Source organism: Cydia amplana, chromosome 17, assembly GCF_948474715.1.
Source record: "Cydia amplana chromosome 17, ilCydAmpl1.1, whole genome shotgun sequence".
Lineage (NCBI taxonomy): Eukaryota > Metazoa > Arthropoda > Insecta > Lepidoptera > Tortricidae > Cydia > Cydia amplana.
This window is the reverse complement of record NC_086085.1, coordinates 7,866,135-7,888,675: the sequence shown is the minus strand read 5'-3', so window position 1 is coordinate 7,888,675 and position 22,541 is coordinate 7,866,135. Positions and strand designations below refer to the sequence as shown.

The 22,541-nt window shown below is 41.0% G+C and overlaps 1 protein-coding gene across 1 annotated transcript; it reads right to left on the bottom strand.

Moving 5' to 3' along the window:
- Positions 1-98: 98 nt before the first annotated feature.
- On the bottom strand, positions 99-22,089 carry LOC134655751 (splicing factor 3B subunit 2). The gene is made up of 13 exons (XM_063511217.1): positions 21,073-22,089; positions 20,862-20,992; positions 20,599-20,759; positions 19,309-19,498; positions 18,540-18,749; positions 17,828-18,030; positions 16,657-16,807; positions 12,945-13,148; positions 10,532-10,607; positions 9,730-9,895; positions 9,148-9,254; positions 1,983-2,197; positions 99-167 (listed from the first exon to the last, which is right to left on the bottom strand). Exons 1-13 carry the CDS (start codon positions 21,977-21,979, stop codon positions 99-101), a joined length of 2,790 nt encoding a protein of 929 aa, XP_063367287.1. The 5' UTR covers positions 21,980-22,089.
- Positions 22,090-22,541: the final 452 nt, after the last annotated feature.

The following is a 22,541-nucleotide window of genomic DNA, read 5'->3' as shown; positions in this document are numbered from 1 at the left end:
TTACAGTTGGACACCTCTACACTTTGCTTACACTAATATTACAGAATAATATAAGTAGATATCACTACACATTGAAATATGTACAAAGAATACAGATATTAAAATTTGAATTCTTTGTATTTCTTTGCCGTCTTCGAGTCTGTGTTTTGCTGTCGTTTTCTCTTGTTCTGCAAAGAAAATAAAAACAGTTATTTAGAAACAGCAATTAATTTTAAATTAATAAAAAAGCGGACCTAGTATGAACACAGCTGTTTTTGAAGTACAACTAGTTTTTAGGCAAACGTCGACACTGAGCTCATTTACACAGGTGGAGCGCTCGCAGAAGGATCTCCTTCGAAACCGCGCAAGAGCTACTACCTCCGAAGTTCTAGGGTGTGAGGATGTACGCTGTCGACGAATGTCTTTGCTTTGGATAGAATTTACGCACGCTGGTGCAGCGTGCGAGCGGGACGTCGCTATATATCATAGATCCTAATAGATGTGCTATACGCGTGCGTCCGAGAGGGACAAAACATACGCAATGCGACACTATGATTGGTCGAATTTATTGTCGCCCACCATAATCCATACTAAATTTACGATGGGGAATAAAAAATAATGTGAGGCTGTGACAAGGACAAACAATAAAAGCGCTTTCGCTGCTACTCCTACTGAAAGATACATAAGACTACATCCTGTTTGGTATAATCTCCCCCCCCCCTCCCCCTCCCTTCATGCCTGATCCAGTTATACTATACCTTGTGCACTCGTATTTGCATTATTTGACACATGACACTGACCACAGCAATAGAACGTAAAATATCTTACACATCGAAATTACAAAGGATGACAATTGCACTGCGAACGTTTACGTTCTACGTCTTTTTTTTTAATTTAGGGTTGGCCGGACACCACCGTTATAAATCGGTAGTCGTCTAAGTAAATCGATATAAATTTTTCATTTTAGGTCGCAACAATTCAATTCAATGTTAAAAACATTTTACACGTAAAATTTTTAAACATTATTAAATCTAGGTAAATTTTGTTATAAATTATTCATATTACAATAGTTATTAGATATTTATAACAAAGCATTATTAAATTTATTATATCTTCCTATTATTATTTATTAACCATATAATTCTAGCTAATTTAAATCTCAAATAAAAATTCATTAAACGTCACAATTCGATACCTCAGTCTAGGTGCCATCCAATCGTAATCGCTTGCCGTGACAATCGATTTAGGTTAGTTACATCTCTATACATATATGTCAGTCATAATGTGTCAAATAATGCAAATAAGAATAATTCCACTATAGATTCATGCTATTTAATACATTATACGTGCATAGCGTTGTCTCAGTCCCGGAGCTATAGCAGGGGGGTGTCACTCCGCAGTTTAGGTACATTTGGCCGGCGCGCCCATCGGACAGGCGTATGGCAGTGGGCTGCCGCTCGGCGTGCACGATAGTTGTGTCACGTGGCGCTCGCGCAAAATTGAAAATACACAGCGGCTTCGAAACTTACTTCCGTGAGAATCAGACATACCTACTATCTCCGGATAAAAAATGTATGTTTACATAATCAACGTTTGTAATTCCTACATATATTTATCTTAAAAATAATAAATCAGTGGGTATAGGTATAAAAACTTGTCAAGTGATAACCCCGTGCCGACACTCACAGTTCGGTCATAAAACTGCGGCGCGCAAAGGAGATTCACGGTTCGTGCGCGGTTATAAGTTTCAATTTTGCTTGCAGGCGGCGATATAGGTGTAATTTTATACCTAAATCTGACTTTTGTGAAGGAGTGAATTTTCTGTACGGTAGTACTATTAGGCCCACTTGCACCATTCCACTAACCCCGGGTTAACCGGTTAAACCATTAAACAAGTGTCAAATTGTACTGGAAACCATGGTAAATCCAGGCTTAACCGGTTAACCCCGGATTAGTTTAATGGTGCAAGTGGGCCTTAGTTATTCTGTGGCTATAGCACTGACCTTCTGCCTGGCCACGTGGTCGGCGAGCATGTCGGAGAGGTCCTCTCGGGCGCGCGGGCGGCTCTCGCGCAGGTGGCGCTCGTAGCGCGCGGCCACCGCCTCGGGCTCCAGCTCCAGCTCGGAGGGGTCGAGCGCCACGTCCACGCCGCCCGCCTCGCCCGCGCTGCCCGCCGCCGCGGCCGCCGCCGCACCCGCGCCCACTGCTGTGCGCTTGCCTGACAACATATATCCTCTTAATATGGTTACAAAAAAAAACTTCTTGATCGAGCTTATTTACCGACGTCTGAATTTGCAACTTAAGGGGACGGTATATGACGTTTTCGATTTAGACCTCACTTTGTGCAATCAATTTGTTCAATGAATGATTAATAACTGCATTAAATTATACGCAAATCTGTTCACGAAGAAGCCGTGTACCGGCTCTTCACGCCATATTTTTTTTTATTTCCTGTAATTCTCTACAAATCGACACTAAAAGTGTCCAAAAATCAAAATATGGAGTTCCGTTTGAGCAAGACGCATTACAGTTTTGTCTTTGACAGTAATTGAGTTGTTGTGGGATTTTGAAGGCTAGATAACTAAACTACCAGATTATTATCTACTTATATTTTTACTCACAAATACAACACAGAAATTCAATCCCAAATGTAAACTTTCGTATAATTTCCATACATTGACGACATCACTCAAAACTCTTCTTCGAGTCAGATGGCCGTTGGCCTTGCATCGAAGCAGACGTGTACATCGTCATAGCTCGTTTTTGACATTAATAAAGACATTTCATCATATACGCATACGAAAATGTATACCAGTAGATAAATTGTATTTCATAAAATAGGGTAAATAAATATAATCACGTCGAGCTCCAGTCAAATTTTAAATGTGAGTTGTTGTTATTTACGGGTCGTAACGGTCGAAAACAGCAGTAAATTATCCTAAAACAATACGATTACAATCGAATTTAAGTAACTTGTTCCTTCAAAACCCGCTTAAAATGAAAAAAGTTTAAAAACTCGTTTTACTGATTGGGATTGATTTTCATTATGCTGGTATCAATTTTGCGTCATTATAAAAATGTATATGACTTCTGTACGTCAATGACTTTTGATGTCAATTAATTGTAATCTTGTATTTATGTTAGAGAATATTATATGTTCATTTAAATATTACTCATCTATTAATACGAAGCGTAATTCGTTTAATACCTAAAGACTTGCAGTGTCTACACCTACGTTCGTTCCGTCTATGTATGCGATTACGTAACGTGCTGTTCTGATAATCTTCAAGAATCAAGATAATTAATAACGGCAAGACCAGCATTTAGTACCAGCGAGTTTTGCGGATTTGGAGACCGAGATGAAGCTTACAGGCCAATATCGCTGCGGCCTGGCCTGCTTATTGTTATGTGTATAAATCGAATGTTATATTAATTTACTATAAAAAACAATGTTTTATTTCAATGACATTCTGTGCGTAGAGGTATGTATGTTTCGGTGATTATAAGAATTATGTCCACACAATAATCGTGCAAAGCAGAGACTGCATTATTTCTTTACGGTATAAGCGGTAAGGAAAAACTCATTGGTATCCTGGCTCGTACCAATGAGTTTTTCGGAACTTATGTACGAAATATCATTTGATATTTACCACTAGCTTTTCGGTGAAGGAGGAAACATCGTGAGGAAACCTGCATACTCGTAGTGCATACATTTGCGAAGAAATTCAAAGCTGTGTGTGAAGTCCCCAATCCGCATTGGGCTAGCGTTGAGATTATTGTCTATACAGGGTGGTCCAAACCGTGACGTCCAAAAATCGTGGGCTATCATAATGTACCCCATATGTATGTTAGCCGATTTTTCGTAGTTTTCAAGTTATGATTTTTTAAGCTTTTAACTTTTCCTATGTAGGTAATATTCTCCGACCGTCCATAGTCTGGGACCGGTCTGAAAACCAGCGCCGGGCACCTAGGCCCGGCACACGCTGAGACTGGAACCCTGTGCCTAATACAAAGATCTTCTCACTTTTGTTTTGTATATGATAACAACTGTTTTATTTTATTATGTAAGTAATTCTAACTCTATTTTATGTTCATGTATGTGGCAATAAACAATTCTTATTCTTATTCTTATTCCTATGAAATTCCGGGGTTCCCATACAGAGTGGCTGAAAAATAACTGCATTCCGTTGCCAGGGAGGTGTTGGGATTATACTGAGCAACTTTTACAACCTCCCTGGCAACGGAAATGCAGTTATTTTTTAGCCACTCTGTATGGGAACCCCGGAATTTCATATGAAAAGTTAAAAGTATAATGTGTAATGTAAAGTATGTATAATAATCCAATATTCTTATGGAATAATAACATCAATAAATTGCTCTGATAATTAGCTTATAGTAGTTTATGCAACAGTGATATAATAAGGGTTCTTAAAACTCAAGGGTCGAAGTTACAAAACGAGACGTAGTCGAGTTTTGTAAAAAAAGACCCGAGAATTTTAAGAACCAATTATGAGCTGTTGCATACATTACTTTTTCTATGACAGCTGCAGCAAAAAAAAAAAAAAAAAAAAAAAAAAAAAAAAAAAAAAAAAAAAAAAAAAAAAAGAGAGAGAGTTATTATTAAAAAAAAAGAGTTATTATTAAAAAAAAGAGTTATTATTAAAAAAAAAGACTTATTATTTAAAAGAGTTATTATTGTAAATGAAAACATACCTCTTTCAATCAAGATGATCGGAACTTGTATCTTTAAAAAAAATAAAGCAGTTGTATTATACTCATAAGATGACTGCTAGCAGTCATCTTATGAGCCTATAGACAAAGCATTCAAATGACATTGCTTTAGATATCACTGTCAGTCATTTAATTGACACATTTAAGTGCTGGAGTAGAAAAAGATAATTTATAAGTATGTTACGATTCATAAGTGCTTGTTGCTAGGCCTACATGAATAAAGTATATTTTGACTATTGACTATTGACTAAAAGTAAAAAAAAATCATAACTCGATAACTACGAAAAATCGGCTAACATACATGGGGTATATTCTGATAGCCCACGACGTGAGGAATCTAAAAAAAATTTTTGGACGTCAAGGTTTGGACCACCCTGTATATAGGCTGAATTATTATTATTATTTATAGGCGGTACGGTACCGTTATTATTTATCAATACCGCTTCGTTTTGAAGGTACTATACCTGTTGAAATATAAAGTACGGTACCGGTATAAAATTGCAGCAGGTACAACAATTTTTTATAGGTGTACAGTCAGCTGCAGAGAAAAGGTACCACCCCTGCATACAATCTTCTATGCAGGGGTGACCTGCAGCTGACTGTACCTAAACCATCACTGACCGAGCGTAGGCGAAGGTCTCCGTTTCAGCTTGGGCAAAAATACTTTCGTTTGTTCGAATGTTCTCCTTTGCATATCACATTTCTCAAATATCTCGAGAAAATTTGTAAGCAGGTTCGGTAGTTGGATATAATTACTCGGTTTCTTTTTTTTTTATAAGTTCTAATAGGCAGAGATTGGCATAAAGGACTTAAGCGACAGTAGGGTCTGTGGTACTTAGACCATTGTGATTATTCGTAGTGTCCGACCGAAGATTCGGTTTCGGTTTCGGTTTCGGCCATAAAATCATGTTTCGGCCGTAGTTTCGGTTTCGGCCAAAAAACGGCCGAATCTTTCGGCCTGGCCGAAACATACGAAATAGTACTTCGTATTATGAAACTAAACTATGTGACAAAGACCAAAAGTTGGCGAGCAAGTAGGACAACAATATTTATATATACAGAAATTTGTGTTTCGGTCGGACACTAATTATTAGGTACTTACTGATTACGCTGCGCCGCGTGGAACGTGAGGTGCGTTGGGGTAAGTACATACAAATCATTCAAGAAAAAAATCCCTTTTAAGATCACTCGTGTGTCTGCCCCTAATAGACTAATTCAATTGAAATTTGGTACACATTTTTCACATATGACAAAGAGTCGGTGATCCAAAGATGGACTAGTAACGTAAATAAATAAACTTTTAACTTTGCGGCCATTTTTTTGTATCGTGTGATATATCAGATATTAAATTGTAAGATATTTACTAATAATAAGCATTGGTCACGTAAATTATTTTTAGTCTTTTTTTGCAAGTATGAATGATATAGAACATTATTTCAATTATTTTTAAAATTAAGCCTATCCAAAGGCGACTTGGAAGATGTGTCATGGGGATCTATATTCGTTGGGTGAAAAACAAGTTTTTTTGTCTAATTATCGTTTAAAACACAATCGATCGGCAATAACGCGGGCACATAAAACAAAAAACTTCTTTTTTCACTCATAAAACTCCTTAAACCTAATAAGAGCTAAACAAAAACAAGTGCGAGTCGGACTCGCATTCTAAGGGTTCCGTATATTAAGTCCGTCTCACGCTTGACTGCACATTTCTTATAGATTTTCCTGACATATATAGGTAAAGAACTACTTTGTGTATTTTTTTCAAAATTTTAGATCCAGTTGTTTCGGAGAAAGTGGGCGGAGAATGATCATTTTTTGCCTATTTTCATGAATAACTGCTGAACTATTAATCCTAAAATTATAAAAAAAGTTATGTTTGAGATTCTTACAATGAGCTCTTTTATTTGATATGTAACACTATATAGTTTAAAAAACATTTTTTAATTTTTTCATTTACCCCCCCCCCCCCAAAAATGGCTACCGTATTTCAAATTCTCTAAAATACATTTTATTTACGTTACACGTCCATCTTTGGGTCACAAATTTACATTTGTGTGCCAAATTTACATATGTGTGCCAAATTTCAACTGAATTGGTCCAGTAGTTTCGGAGAAAATAGACTGTGACAGACGGACGGACAGACAGACAGACGCACGAAGAATTATATGTATATGCACTTATCCCAACGCACCTCTCGTTCTACGCTGCGCGGGGTTCATTGCCGCTCCTACCGCCGTAAGTGTAAGTACAACTACATCATCAAGGCTACGATCGAAGATAATCAGTTCAGCACTGAAATAATAGCGGTGGAATGCCAGTATAATATTTAATTATTTATTTTAATTTTATAAATTTAATAGCAAAATAAATAGCGAATATAGGATACTCGTACAAGTAAATCTGTAAAGATCTTAGGGGTACATCAGCCGACATATATTATTAAATTTTATTTTGTCGGCCTTAATTAAATTTCCACCCTGCCGAAACTTTATTTATTTAAATTTTTAATTGAATTGATTTTTCGCCTTATGAATAACCGTATAGAGTAGTAAATAACATTTTACATCTGACTTAATGACATCTGGGTTTATTCGGTTTAACTTTACAAAACGCGTATCTCGACAAAGCCATAATATGCAGAAAATAGTTAACAATCAAATGAATTAAATTAGAATTTAAATACGTCACGTGTGACATGAACAGACAAGGAGAGCAAGATTTAATGTATTGTTTCTCTTTCTTCTTTCAATGGAACGTTTTTACAGTTTCTGTTCCTCAAAAGAGGTCAGTGGTTAACACTAAACTCAAAACGCAATCTTAAAAAAACTTGATGGGTCAATGACCTGTCCCAGTAAAGTGAGGTAGTGTGCGTGAAGTGCGCTTGTGTGTGAAATGGGGTAAATTGACAGAATCTGAAAATTTACCCACCTCTACCGTCACCTTAAAGAAAGAGCCATGTCATAGCGCAAATAAAACAGTATACCGGCGAAATAAGCGAGATGCCCACTTTTTTGGTGTGCTACATATCTCAAAAGTTGGAAAGGGCTTCGCTCCTTCGACGATAAAATCGAGATACGCAAAATAATTTTTCACCTCAGCAGCTCGAACAAGGGTACTTTGCTACTTAAAAACAGTGAGCAAAATCGCATTTTGCTCACTGGGTGAGACAAAATGAGCAAAATACGATTTTGCTCACTCAGTGAGCAAAATGCGATTTTGCTCACTGTTTTTAAGTAGCAAAGTACCCTTGTTCGAGCTGCTGAGGTGAAAATTTAATTGTTGGTATATTTTAAGAAAACATGAGTGAATAGAGGTAAGTGATGAAGAAGGAATACATTTTTCGGGTTCTCTAATATGTTCTCACTGCTGAGGTGAAAAATGTTGTGTACTACACGAGATCAAAGTTATTTACATCTCGTGCGCTTTTGAGTCCCTTACTACGCTCAAGATTCTAAATTAGATTCACTCGCTACGCTCGTGAATCTATTATAGAATCTTTCGCTTGCACGGGACTCAAAATAAGCACTCGAAGAAATATCAAACTTTGATCTCTTGTTGTACAAATAACTATTGACCACCGTCTGCATTAAAGACAGATGTTAAGCCCCGTCTCCATATTGCGCGGCAAGCTATCGAACATTGGCTCGCGAGGCAGCCGCGCGCAATCGATACCGGGCCGGCTCGCGAGCCAACTCAATCATTCGCTCGCTCGAACGCGGCTCGCGACGAACCATTCATTGTCGGTGTTTCGGCGCGCGGCAAAGGAATGTTCGCGCGCAGTTGGGACGGATGTGTACATATTTCAATTGGCTCGCGAGCGCGGCAGCAAATATGGATAATGAAAAGTGTCGTACTTTAATTAAATTATACGGAACTAAACAGTTTCTATGGAATAGTAAATGTATTAGTGATTATCGCAACAGATCATTAAGAAGTGATGCATGGAATTAATGCTTTTAAAAGTTCGTAATCTTCTGATGTCATTCTTGTGAAATTTTGTAATGTAACATCAACTTCATATCTCATGTCTTCCATAAGTCTCACACCACCATGTAGTATTCTATTCATAAACATCCTTTTCATCCACCATCGAACTTTCCGTTTAGGTTTCTTGTGAATAATATGATAAATAATGCAGTGCAGCGGCAGCTGCACGACGACGTACGTCCATGGTTCCCGAGTACAAACTGGTCGATCGTCAGATTCGTCGGATCGCCTGCCGCGCGAGGCCGCCGCGCTATAGTTCAAGATGGCGCCGAACTTGGCTCGCGAGCCAAAATACAGGTTTGCCGCGGTCGAACATTGCTCGCGCGGCCGCCGCGCGATATCGAGACGCGGCTTTAGACAGGCCAGAAATTGTCTGACGTATGAATCAGGTCTGGTTTCAAAACATTTTATAATTGCTTGGTACGGAAAATATGTATGTACAACACTCACCAGGGTTGGCCGCGCCGAGGTCGTACACGTGGGTGGAGGCCATCATGCCGGCCGTCAGCCCGACGCGCCGCTCCGGCACCACCTGGTACAGCGCCGGCGTGTCGCCTCTGACAATACGCAATTAAACACGAATTATCTACTGAGATAACTTCTTTAAATTGAAATATGCAATCACAAAACCTTAAAGCTAACTAATTTAATTTAAATAGATATTAAGCCGCCTTTACACCTGTAAGTTTTACTTACGTAAGTAGGGACACAGCTATACCACAGAATGAGAGATGAATATCGTTATCTCATTCTAACAAATAGCTTTGTCCCTACTTACGTAAGTAAAACTAAAAAGGTGTAAAGGCGGCCTTAGGTAAGCAGTAAATCGGCATTTTTTTGACAAAAAATCAATAATAGCGTGATCTGGCATCTAAACGGACTGAGGCTATCCATAATCACCAATGCCAAAAGTCCAATCTCTGGTTGAATTGAATGTGAATATCGCAGATTGGCAAAATTTTTGTTTTTTTTCCGGTTCTACTGCGGATGACTTTCTTCTGTGAATCTTGCTGAACCCTGGCATAAGCTTACCCCTCGATGTCGCTGTCGACCTTCTTCTTCCTGAGCTCGATGGTGTCCGGGGTCTCCATGCCGGGCGGCACGGAGCTGATGCCGAGCGGCGTCACCAGGCCCTCGCCCGGCGTCGCCAGCCCCGCCGTCGTCTCCTCGCCCTTCTCGGCCTCGCCTTCAGACTCCTCTACTCAAACACACAAATAATAGATATAGCTGGTCAACCAAATCTTGTCAGTAAACAGGAACAAAAAAAAAAAAAAAAAAAAAAAAAAAAAAAAAAAAAAAAAAAAAAAAAAAAAAAAAAAAAAAAAAAAACTATACTCAACCTTTTCTTTTGGGTGCTAGTACTAGTGTAAGACAAAGATAGTATGAATCTCTCGGTCTATGTTTGAAATGGAACGGTCCTTTGACACACTATAGTTAGATAGATGATAGATAGGTAGATAAATCATTTATTTGACTATTGAAATCATTTAATTGATTATTGAAAGCTTTTTGCTACTGGTTGAATGGTCTCAATGACGTCTCATGTACGCAATAGATTTAATAAACCTTTATAGTTCGTTTTTTTTTAGCATTAGAAAGAACTTGGAAGAAGGTAAGCGATTTTGACATGTCTTTTAATTGAAAGACACTTTTTAAAAATCAATAACTATTACTTATGAAAGCAGAAGACTATAAAAGATCGTATTAGATTCATAATTGTTACATATTTACCGTAACTTATTTTTATAATGTGTTTTTCAATTAAAAGACACATCAAGATTGTTTACCTTATTTCTAATGCTAAAAAAAACGAACTATAGTGTACAAAACATACCTTCTTCAGATTCCTCTTCGGATTCTGATTCCAATTCACCCCACATTGTTCTGTCGATATCTTGGTCTTCTCCATCCTGTAAAAAAACACAAATGTTAAAAAAAATTGCATAAAACATGTGGCACTGTCTTTTGATTAGACAGATATCGGATCTGCCTAAAGCTTTGGATTCCTCCGAAAACGGTGCCGTCATATTACGGCCGCTATATAGCGTTGACTGACGTCACTAGAACGTTGTCTATGTAAACAAGATGGCGCGGTTTCCTAGACGGCGTTAAGCTTTGGATTCCTCCGAAAACGGTGCCGTCATATTACGGCCGCTATATAGCGTTGACTGACGTCACTAGAACGTTGTCTATGTAAACAAGATGGCGCGGTTTCCTAGACGGCGTTAACGTAAGATGACGGCCGTCATGACCTTGTCGATAGTTTCGTGAACGTTTTCTTAGATAGCGGTGACGCCATTTTGAATAAATGACACGAGATTTGAATAAATGATTCCGTACTACGATTATTTTCCTCTTCTGATGATATTTCATCCTCCAAGTAAATTATAGATGATCAAGCAAATCTTGTCAGTAGGAAAAGGCGCGAAATTCAAATTTTCTATCGGACGTTATCCCATCGCGCCTACATTTTTCAAATTTGCCGCTTTGACCTTGGTGGATGACGGTGTGTTATGACGCTGTGGTACTTTCCACATGTCGCCACCGTAAAGACGGCCGTCTTTTGCTGCCGCTATATGACGGTACCGTTTTCGGAGGAATCCAAAGCTTAACGTTACGTTGATTGTCAACGTAACGTAAGATGACGGCCGTCATGACCTTGTCGATAGTTTCGTGAACGTTTTATTAGATAGCGGTGACGCCATTTTGAATAAATGACACGAGATTTGAATAAATGATTCCGTACTACGATTATTTTCCTCTTCTGATGATATTTCATCCTCCAAGTAAATTATAGATGATCAAGCAAATCTTGTCAGTAGGAAAAGGCGCGAAATTCAAATTTTCTATGGAACGTTATCCCATCGCGCCTACATTTTTCAAATTTGCCGCTTTGACCTTGGTGGATGACGGTGTGTTATGACGCCGTGGTACTTTCCACATGTCGCCACCGTAAAGACGGCCGTCTTTTGCTGCCGCTATATGACGGCCGTCATATGACGGCACCGTTTTCGGAGGAATCCAAAGCTTTACTCAACAGACAATCAAATCAAGGCCTTTATGTTACCTACATATATAGTTAAAAATGAATGTAAATATACAACATTAATATAAAGATGTAATAATAATTAATTATAGTCAGGTACCTGAAATGTAAGATTATTTAAGAATAGTGATTTATATTGTACATTATTTATTGACTTGTAAAATTATTGCCTTTTATCATAGAGAAATATAGTAAGACAAGAGTGCTCACTCCATACATCAGTTCAGACTATTAATTTCATCTGCTGCATCTGCTACTACTGCTACTTGACAATATATGTAGCACCGACCGGAAAGTCTTATGCTGTTGAGATAAGACTTCCCTGTCGGTGCTACATCTATTGTCAAGTAGCAGTACTGATAGTTCCGCTACTCGATGCTAGATGCTAATAGTCTTTTTGATACTAAAACTGATGTATGGAGTGAGCACTCTATGTATTTTTTTTTCTATGCTTTTTTAAAAAAACATCTGAATCTGAATCATCTAACTTTGTTACACTGCAGCCTACCAGGCTTATATCCAACAGATTCGGATGTTATTATTGATCTCGGAATGATCTGTGTATGGGCTGCTAGTGTCACATACACCAATTATATTCTGTTGGTTGCTTGACATAATGATAACTCACAATATAATTAAACACTTTATTGATAACTAACTATAAAAGCGCGACAGTATGAATGATAGTGCAAATGAGGACACGCGTGATAGGTTCTAATGCTGAACGTGTACTGACTCGTATTATATTGCTTTACGCAATTGTAAGTAATTTCGCTGAGATGGCAATGTGCGGTATGTGGACCGTACAATCTGTTTAACTCACGTCTGGTCCTAGCGCGTGGTGTCCGAACACGTCGCCGTAGAGCGGCTTGCCGGTCTCGTCGACGGGCGGCTTGCCCCAGCCGCCGGCGTGGTAGCCGAAGGCGCAGCCCTCGGGGATGGGCGCGTTAGATTATAAACGAACGGGTTCACAATCTTACGGTGTCATATCCAACAGATTCGGATGTTATTATTGATCTCAGGATAATCTGTGTGACGGTTACACAATAAACAGTACGACGCAACTACCCGCTAGCTTCACTCCGTGGGGAAGTGTCATGGCGTGCGGGTGGCTGGCGGAGTGCGCACGAGCAATAACAGTTGTTTCATTTGGTCACCCAGTACACAACGGAGCCTGGACGTCACAATCTGTTTAACTCACGTCTGGTCCTAGCGCGTGGTGTCCGAACACGTCTCCGTAGAGCGGCTTGCCGGTCTCGTCGACGGGCGGCTTGCCCCAGCCGCCGGCGTGGTAGCCGAAGGCGCAGCCGTCGGGGATGGGCGCGTTGAGGCCGGGGATCTTCAGGTTGGGGTACGACGGCGGCGGCCCGTAGCGCTGCTGGGCGATCAGCCACGGCGGTGGCACCTGAGGTAAACGCACATACTTAGGTCATACTGAAAGTTTCTGGATTCTGATATATGAGAAAACTTATTTTTTCTATGTGGCCAGTCCAGGAATTTTCAGTATGACCCACGTATTAGGTACTTATTTGTACATGTCTGCCTCAAAATTTTTACATGTGTGTTTGAGTCCAAAATGTTGGTATTGCTTCAAAAGTTACTAGTTTCAGCAATAGGGATGATGACACGACATGTTGAATTTTATAACAAAATCTAGTTAATTGACACGACATGTTGAATTTTATAACAAAATCTAGTTAATTAGAGGCCGGGGATCTTCAGATTGGGGTACGACGGCGGCGGCCCGTAGCGCTGCTGGGCGATCAGCCACGGCGGTGGCACCTGACGTAAACACACATACTTAGGTCATACTGAAAGTTTCTGGATTCTGATATATGAGAAAACTTATTTTTTCTATGTGGCCAGTCCAGGAATTTTCAGTATGACCCACGTATTAGGTACTTATTTGTACATGTCTGCCTCAAAATTTTTACATGTGTGTTTGAGTCCAAAATGTTGGTATTGCTTCAAAAGTTACTAGTTTCAGCAATAGGGATGATGACACGACATGTTGAATTTTATAACAAAATCTAGTTAATTGACACGACATGTTGAATTTTATAACAAAATCTAGTTAATTAGAGGCCGGGGATCTTCAGATTGGGGTACGACGGCGGCGGCCCGTAGCGCTGCTGGGCGATCAGCCACGGCGGTGGCACCTGACGTAAACACACATACTTAGGTCATACTGAAAGTTTCTGGATTCTGATATATGAGAAAACTTATTTTTTCTATGTGGCCAGTCCAGGAATTTTCAGTATGACCCACGTATTAGGTACTTATTTGTACATGTCTGCCTCAAAATTTTTACATGTGTGTTTGAGTCCAAAATGTTGGTATTGCTTCAAAAGTTACTAGTTTCAGCAATAGGGATGATGACACGACATGTTGAATTTTATAACAAAATCTAGTTAATTAGAGGCCGGGGATCTTCAGGTACGACGGCGGCGGCCCGTAGCGCTGCTGGGCGATCAGCCACGGCGGTGGCACCTGACGTAAACACACATACTTAGGTCATACTGAAAGTTTCTGGATTCTGATATATGAGAAAACTTATTTTTTCTATGTGGCCAGTCCAGGAATTTTCAGTATGACCCACGTATTAGGTACTTATTTGTACATGTCTGCCTCAAAATTTTTACATGTGTGTTTGAGTCCAAAATGTTGGTATTGCTTCAAAAGTTACTAGTTTCAGCAATAGGGATGATGACACGACATGTTGAATTTTATAACAAAATCTAGTTAATTGACACGACATGTTGAATTTTATAACAAAATCTAGTTAATTAGAGGCCGGGGATCTTCAGATTGGGGTACGACGGCGGCGGCCCGTAGCGCTGCTGGGCGATCAGCCACGGCGGTGGCACCTGACGTAAACACACATACTTAGGTCATACTGAAAGTTTCTGGATTCTGATATATGAGAAAACTTATTTTTTCTATGTGGCCAGTCCAGGAATTTTCAGTATGACCCACGTATTAGGTACTTATTTGTACATGTCTGCCTCAAAATTTTTACATGTGTGTTTGAGTCCAAAATGTTGGTATTGCTTCAAAAGTTACTAGTTTCAGCAATAGGGATGATGACACGACATGTTGAATTTTATAACAAAATCTAGTTAATTAGAGGCCGGGGATCTTCAGGTACGACGGCGGCGGCCCGTAGCGCTGCTGGGCGATCAGCCACGGCGGTGGCACCTGACGCAAACGCACATCATCATCTTCCTCGCGTTGTCCCGGCATTTTGCCTCGGCTCATGGGAGCCTGGGGTCCGCTTGGCAACTAATCCCAGTAATTGGCGTGGGCACTAGTTTTACGAAAGCGACTAGTTTTACGTTTTACGAAGCCATCTGACCTTCCAACCCAGAGGGTAAACTAGACCCGTATTGAGATTTAGTCCGGTTTCCTCACGATGTTTTCCTTCACCGAAAAGCGACTGGTAAATATCAAATGATATTTCGTACATAAGTTCCGAAAAACTCATTGGTACGAGCCGGGGTTCGAACCCGCGACCTCCGGATTGCAAGTCGCACGCTCTTACCGCTAGGCCACCAGCGCTTGACGTAAACGCACATATTAGGTACTTATTTGTACATGTCTGCCTCAAAATTTTTACATGTGTGTTTGAGTCCAAAATTTTGGTATTGCTTCAAAAGTGATTAGTTTCAGCAATAGGGATGATGACACGACATGTTGAATTTTATAACAAAATCTAGTTAATTAGATAGCAAATGAGCAATTTATCACAATATTGTAGATATAAAAAAATATATGGAAATAATACAAAAATACAGCTCCTGAAAGTTTCAAAATTAAAGTTTTTTTTTAACTTTCAAAAACGAAATAAGTAAGGATACCATTCGATTCCTCACATTTTATCCAAAAAAAGATTGTATAGGAACTATATACATAAAACGATGCGCTCTCAGTGACCTTGACGTCACGTTCACATATCGATTTGTTTGGGACGTTTCGCGAGTGAAGTACGACCGTCGGACTTTGACTATCATTTCTGGCTTTTGTATTGCGTTAATGGTTAATGCAATGGGTCCCATATACATATTTGATCCTAAAAACCAACCTGATTGATTGATACCATAAATGAAAATTTGTCGTCTAGACCAGTGGTCGGCAACCTCTTAGCAGCCAAGGGCCACATAGTAGTTAACGAAGTTGACGCGGGCCGTACTTTGTTAATATTTATGACTTTATCAGACATTGTCGTTTGTCAATATTACATACAAAATAGCCAGGGAGGCTCGCGTGCCGCAAGTGACAGGTTCACGGGCCGCGGGTTGCCGACCGCTGGTCTAGCCTATAGTCATACTATGTTTTTAGGGTTCCGTAGCCAAATGGCAAAAAACGGAACCCTTATAGATTCGTCATGTCTGTCTGTCTGTCCGTCTGTCCGTCCGTATGTCACAGTCACTTTTCTCCGAAACTATAAGAACTATGCTGTTGAAACTTGGTAAGTAGATGTATTCTGTGAACCGCATTAAGATTTTCACACAAAAATAGAAAAAAACAATAAATTTTTGGGGTTCCCCATACTTAGAACTGAAACTCAAAATTTTTTTTTTCATCAAACCCATACGTGTGGGGTATCTATGGATAGGTATTCAAAAATGATATTGAGGTTTCTAATATCATTTTTTTCTAAACTGAATAGTTTGCGCGAGAGACACTTCCAAAGTGGTAAAATGTGTGACCCCCCCCCCCCCCCCCGTAACTTCTAAAATAACAGAATGATAAAACTAAAAAAAATATATGATGTACATTACCATGTAAACTTCCACCGAAAATTGGTTTGAACGAGATCTAGTAAGTAGTTTTTTTTTAATACGTCATAAATCGCCTAAATACGGAACCCTTCATGGGCGAGTCCGACTCGCACTTGGCCGCTTTTTCCTTACCTTGTGCGAGCCAGGCCCGACGGGCATGCCCAGCGCGGTGCGCAGCTCTTCCGACAAGTCCCCCGGCTTCTTCTCTCGCAGCCGCGTCTCGAACTCCTTGCCCTCGTAGTACAGGTCGCCGTGGATCGTCATGCGCGGTTTCGTCTGCCATCTGCACATGTCCAATACTTTAGTCCCGTGTAATATCCCAGTCTTATATTAACACACTAAGGGCTCATTTAGACCAGGGATGTTGCGGACATCCGCATCCGCATCCGCAACCGCGGAACTTCCGCATTATTTTCAACATCCGCATCTGCATAAAATCGATGCGGAGCTTATGCGGATGCGGATGTCGAACAAGTCGGTACAGGAACGTCTTAGCGGCGGCGTAAGTGCTAGGTAATTTCGTCATTACCTATAACGAAATCGTCTAGATCCAGAAAAGTCGGCCAAGTTACTGTTTATTAAATATAACGCAGCTATATTCTTGCTCAAATACTAAACGTGTCGTTTTTTTTTTAAATAAATAAATACTAAAAATGTAATATTTGACGTTTTCTAAGTACCTAATCTTGACATCCGCATCCGCATCCGCGGATGTGAGCCTTTAAATATCCGCATCCGCATCCGCGGATGTCCATAAATCTGCATCCGCAACATCCCTGATTTAGACGGCGCGCGAACTGGTATACGATTTTAGTTACATTACGGACCAGTGAGGTTACATCAATTCAGCCGACCGATCAAATAACGCAATGTAATGAAACTCACATGCGAGTTCTCGCCCTGTCTAAATGAGCCCTAAATGACAGACGGTACAAAATCTTATGAAGCAAAGCTCGTGTTGAGCTATAAAACAGTTTTATCATTATGTCTTTGGGTTTTTTTTTAATCAACGGCTTGACTTAAGTTGAAAACTGACTTATTTTGTGTAAAGTCCTTATTTCGAATTTCGCATTGGAATAGCGTGGGGCTTAAGCGAATCACTACATAGTATAAAACAAAGTCGCTTCCCGCTGTCTGTCTGTATGTATGCTAATCTTTAAAACGACGCAACGGATTTTGATGCGGTTTTTTTTATCGATAGAGTGATTCAAGAGGAACGTTTATGTATAATTTGTTAACCTGTGCGAAACCGGGGCGGGTCGCTAGTACCTAATAAATCCTTACATACGAGGATCCTACTTACTTGAAAAAAGCGTCATGCAGCTTCTGATAATCGATGTCGATCTTGCCGAGCTTGGGGCGGGCGCGCTCTCTCATTTTTGCCTTGAGTGTCTTCTGGTCGTCCTTGTCTTGCAAGGACGCACGCATCTCCATGATGCCAGTCTTCTTGATGAAGTCTGGAAGGTCGAATGGCGGCTTTTCTATACCGCGCTTGCCTTGCAGGTACTGTATAACAAAATAAGACCAAATTACTAATTAGAAACCTAATAGTCGAGTTGATTTAATTATTACTTTTTTTAGTTTTAGACGTCTGACCGGCGGCCAGCGAGAAGAGTGCTTTTTCTTCGCAAGCGATTGTTTCTACGTAATTACTTTAAAGTAATTTTATATATTACTTTTCGGGATCTAGACGATTTCGTTATTATATAATGACGAAATTACCTAGCCCTAGACGAAATTACAAAGCTTTGCATCCATATTTAGCCGTATTATTTTGTATGGAGACGGCCGCTATATGACGGCACCGCTATCCTAGGAAAACCGATCTTTACGCCGCCGCTAAGACGTTCCTGTTACCGACTTAGTCGACATCCGCATCCGCATGAGCTCCGCATCGATTTTATGCGGATGCGGATGTTGAAAATAATGCGGATGTTCCGCGGATGTGGATCCGGATATTCGCAACATCCCTGGTTGTTATTAGGCGTAAGTGAGCAGGCTATACTGTTACTGACCTTCCTCTTGTAGCACCAGTGGCGCGGCACCTGCACCGTGTTGCGGTGCGCCTTGAGCTGCACGAGCAGCTTGGGGTCGCGCGCCGTCACGTCGTACATCTCCACCACGTCCGGCCTCGCCACGAGCTGCTTCAGCTCCGCTACCGACAGCCGGGACAGCTTCTTCAGTTTACGCTTGGATAGCCGCTCCTTCTCATCAGCCGCGCTTTTCTACAATACAATAATTTTATTAGAATATCTTGTCTATCCCATATAAAATAAAGACTCCTATTCAACCCTTTTTTAGTTTTCTTGCATTTTAATGAACAGATTAAAACAAAGCTTTTCAAGTCTAAACGTGCATGCATAGGGCTATTCATAAATTACGTTATTTCAAATTGGGGGGGTCTGGACATCGGATGATGGTAGCATGACGTAGGAGGAAACGGGGTCATTCGAATCATGATTTTTGGATGATTTTAGGGGGCCCAAATAGGCGGTCAAAAATTGTCAAAAATAGATGACGTAATTTATGAACAGCCCCATATACAACTTTAAAATTTTAAAAATTCTATATGAAAAACTTCAATCCCATTTTTAAATTCTGTAGAGACGAATTTTAAAAACGCTGAATAACTTAACTTTTTCAATATCACCAAATAATTATTATTATAAAATTATATCATATTAATATAAATTATAGCCAATTTCCTATTCTGACGCCTAAGCTACATTAGTGGACAGTTTGATAGTAATATTAAGAGGAATGGTTTAATAAAATATTGTTAACCTCGACAGCTTCTTCATCGGCCGCGAACTGGTCCTGAACCTTCTCTTGCGGCTTGGGCTGCGCGCGCGGGGCTTCCTTCTCCTCCTTGACCTCCTCTTTCTGGTCCGTGATCCGGAACGACTCCAGCACGCGGTGGAACTGCCGGTACATTGGCTCTAGCTCGTGGAACTGGATACTTTCCTGAATGTATCTAGAGATAACATATCAAGATGATTATGTTAAGACAAAATGAACTGTATTTTCACCAAAGGCATATCACGTAAATCAAGCGTTGAACATTGAGACCGTAAAACGAATAAGTGGCTAAGACAGCAGAGCAAGGTCACGGATGTTGTAAAACGCGTAGCCAGTTTGAAGTGGGAATGGGCTGGTCATATGGCACGAAAGACCGACTCGTGGAGTAAACGAATACTCGAGTGGCGACCATGGGGGGAAGAACGTCCTCCAAGTAGACCCAATATGCATTGGGACGATGACATCAAAGATGACATCAAAAGGACTGCAGGGATGAGGTGGCTCCAGGTTGCACAGAACCGTGACGAATGGCGTAAACTGAAGGAGGCCTACACCCAAAGGGTAGAAAAGGTCTAAAGAGAGAGAGATAAAACTGTATTTTCATTGCTCTTAACCTCTTATTTGCTTATATATTGGCAAGGTGTGCAGTCGGTGGAGGGGGAAGTAGCGCTGATCGTCACAAACACAGGTAATCTTATGGAATGTCTGACATTAGTACTTGGACAAATTTTACTCCATAAGATTTAACGTAGAAAGTCTGCCAAAATGAGGGCAGCACCAGTCGTGCACCTAGCGAATAGCTGATTTGGTAATTTTGCTATGCCCTGTTCTCAGTCTTTTTTTTTTTTTTTTTTAATCTTAATTTTTAAGGGGTTTTGTCACACAGTGACTATGTCACCCCTGTAGTGAGATAAAGTAATAATGTAGTAGTGTAGAATTACTTACACCACTACATTATTTTTAAGTACAGGTTGCACATCATCCTGGCCTCGTCCGATAGAGGCGATGCCAGGACGACGTTGCAAGTCCCTAAGTTGGTAGATTTGATGAATGTCATGTCACTCCTCAGCGCCTCGTTGCGGACACATTCCATCAACACATGGTGGACGTCTTCTATTCGTCTTGTTCTTCTCAGTCTTACATAGATTATATTTTTCAGTCATACCAAAGTTACCAAACCAACAATATCAAGTCAGTAATGCCTTTGCTATGCAAATTATGCAATGCAATAAAATTTGTTATGGTGGAAATGATGCAATAGGTATAAATTCTTACTCAATCTCAGCCACTTTTTCGTTTTCTTTGTCACTAGACTTCTTGCTGTCTGATTCTGGCTCCTTGGCTGTTTGCTTCTGTTTGGCATCCTCTCTGCGCTTCTGCTTGGCTAACTTCTTCTTCTTTTTCTTGCGCTTGTTCTTGTTTACTCTACTTTGACCCTACAATACAAATCATTATCAAAATCAGGATGTTTAAAAGTAATGTGTGCTTTTATGTAAGATGAATTTGAGTAAATGTAATCAATGTTATTCAATCTTTACCTCAAGTTTGGAGATAACCGGAGGCGTGGGAGTTTCAGGTCTGCCCTCATCCGAGTCTGCATCATCTTCCTCTGCGTCATACTCTGTGCTGATCACTGGTGCCGGTGGGGCTTCTGGCTCTTCATCTTGTTCTTAAATTATTAGGAAAAATTATTAGTTTTATTTAACAGAAGCAAAATTAAAATACAGTATTAAACAAAATAGTTTTTACCTTTCTCTTGACCTTCACTACCTAGAGCCGCTTGTCTTTGGTCTTTATATGCAAGAGCCTCTTCCAAAGCCTTTGGAAGAACTACCCCTCCCACTGGAGCAGGCTTGTTGCGGAATTCTTCAGGAGTGTCAATCTTCATTGTAAGCAAGGATGGTAATGCGGGGGGTGGTCCTGGTGGTGGCCCTTGCTGCTCCTCTTCACCGCCATCATTGTCACCCTCATCACCATGGTCATCCCAACCTGGAGGCCCATCCCCTCTTCCCTGCCTGCCCCATCCTGGTGGAGGACCCTGGTTATCCCAATGACCCATGCCTGGAGGTCCCATATTAGGTGGGGGCCCCATTCCAGGCGGTCCCATATCTATTCCTTGATTGTAGTTGCCCTTCATGTTTGGTCCACCGCGCATCATTCCAGGTGGCATCCTCGGTGGACCCATACCGGGTGGTCCCATTGGCGGAGGACCCATTCCCATACCAGGAGGTCCCATTCCTGGCGGCGGACCCATTCCAGGTGGTGGTCCCATCCCCATCATTCCTGGTGGTGGTCCCATTGGTAAATTTGGGCCACCAGCTGAGCTTACCGGCGGCATGGTCCCAGGTGGACCCATTGGAGGCGGCAATCCACCCGGCGGCATTCCGGCTGGGGGCATTCCTCCCGGAGGCATTGCACCAGGGGGCATGCCACTCGGAGGCATTCCTCCTGGAGGCATGCCACTTGGAGGCATTCCGCCTGGAGGCATCGCACCGGGGGGCATTCCAGCGGGAGGCATGCCGCTCAGGGGCATTCCTGGTGGCATAGTAACGGGAGGCATGGAACCCGGAGGCGGTGGCATCGGAGGAAAACTTCCCATCGCCGGTGGGCCCATTGGGCCATCGTTCGATGGCCCAGTGCCGGGAGGACCATCCATTGTTAAATATGTTTTTGCACACTCCTCTTGATTGTAGTATGCACTAGAACTGTATTAAAATCAGTAAACTACACACAACAAACAAAAATTGAGGTTGGTCGCTTCACTTGACACAAGCAAGTCTGACAGAAAGAAATTCAGTGACAATTTTTTTTTGTTGCCATTATAAAAAATGAAATGCTTTCGTACCAAATTATATATTATAGTACTCTTTGTACCAAAAGCACACCAAAAGCCCCCTCCACTATGCGCGTGAACCGCAGGCGAAGCCGCCAACGCGAGAGTTCGCAGATCTGCAAAATCGACTCCACACTCGCGCTCGCGGCTTCGCTCGCGAGTGTGGAGGGGCCTCAAGAGTAGTATAAAAGTGATAAGTTGATAACACACTATCGCACTGCACAGCGACCATGGTGCGTCGCACCCATAAGTGAGAGTGAGAAAAAGATATCTCTTTCTCGCTCTCACTTATGGATGCGACGCACCAAGGTCGCGGTACGGTGCGATAGTGTGTAAAGGCCGTAATATATGTTTCGTACCAAATTTCGTACTCTTCGAGCTTATT

Coding starts and splice junctions, on each gene's coding strand:
- LOC134655751 (XM_063511217.1), bottom strand. CDS start 21,979: ATGGATGGTCCTCCCGGCACTGGGCCATCGAACGATGGCCCAATGGGC. Junction 18,031..18,539: donor ACTGGTGCTACAAGAGGAAG/GTCAGTAACAGT, acceptor TTTGTTATACAG/TACCTGCAAGGCAAGCGCGG. Junction 16,808..17,827: donor CTGCATGACGCTTTTTTCAA/GTAAGTAGGATC, acceptor GGACATGTGCAG/ATGGCAGACGAAACCGCGCA.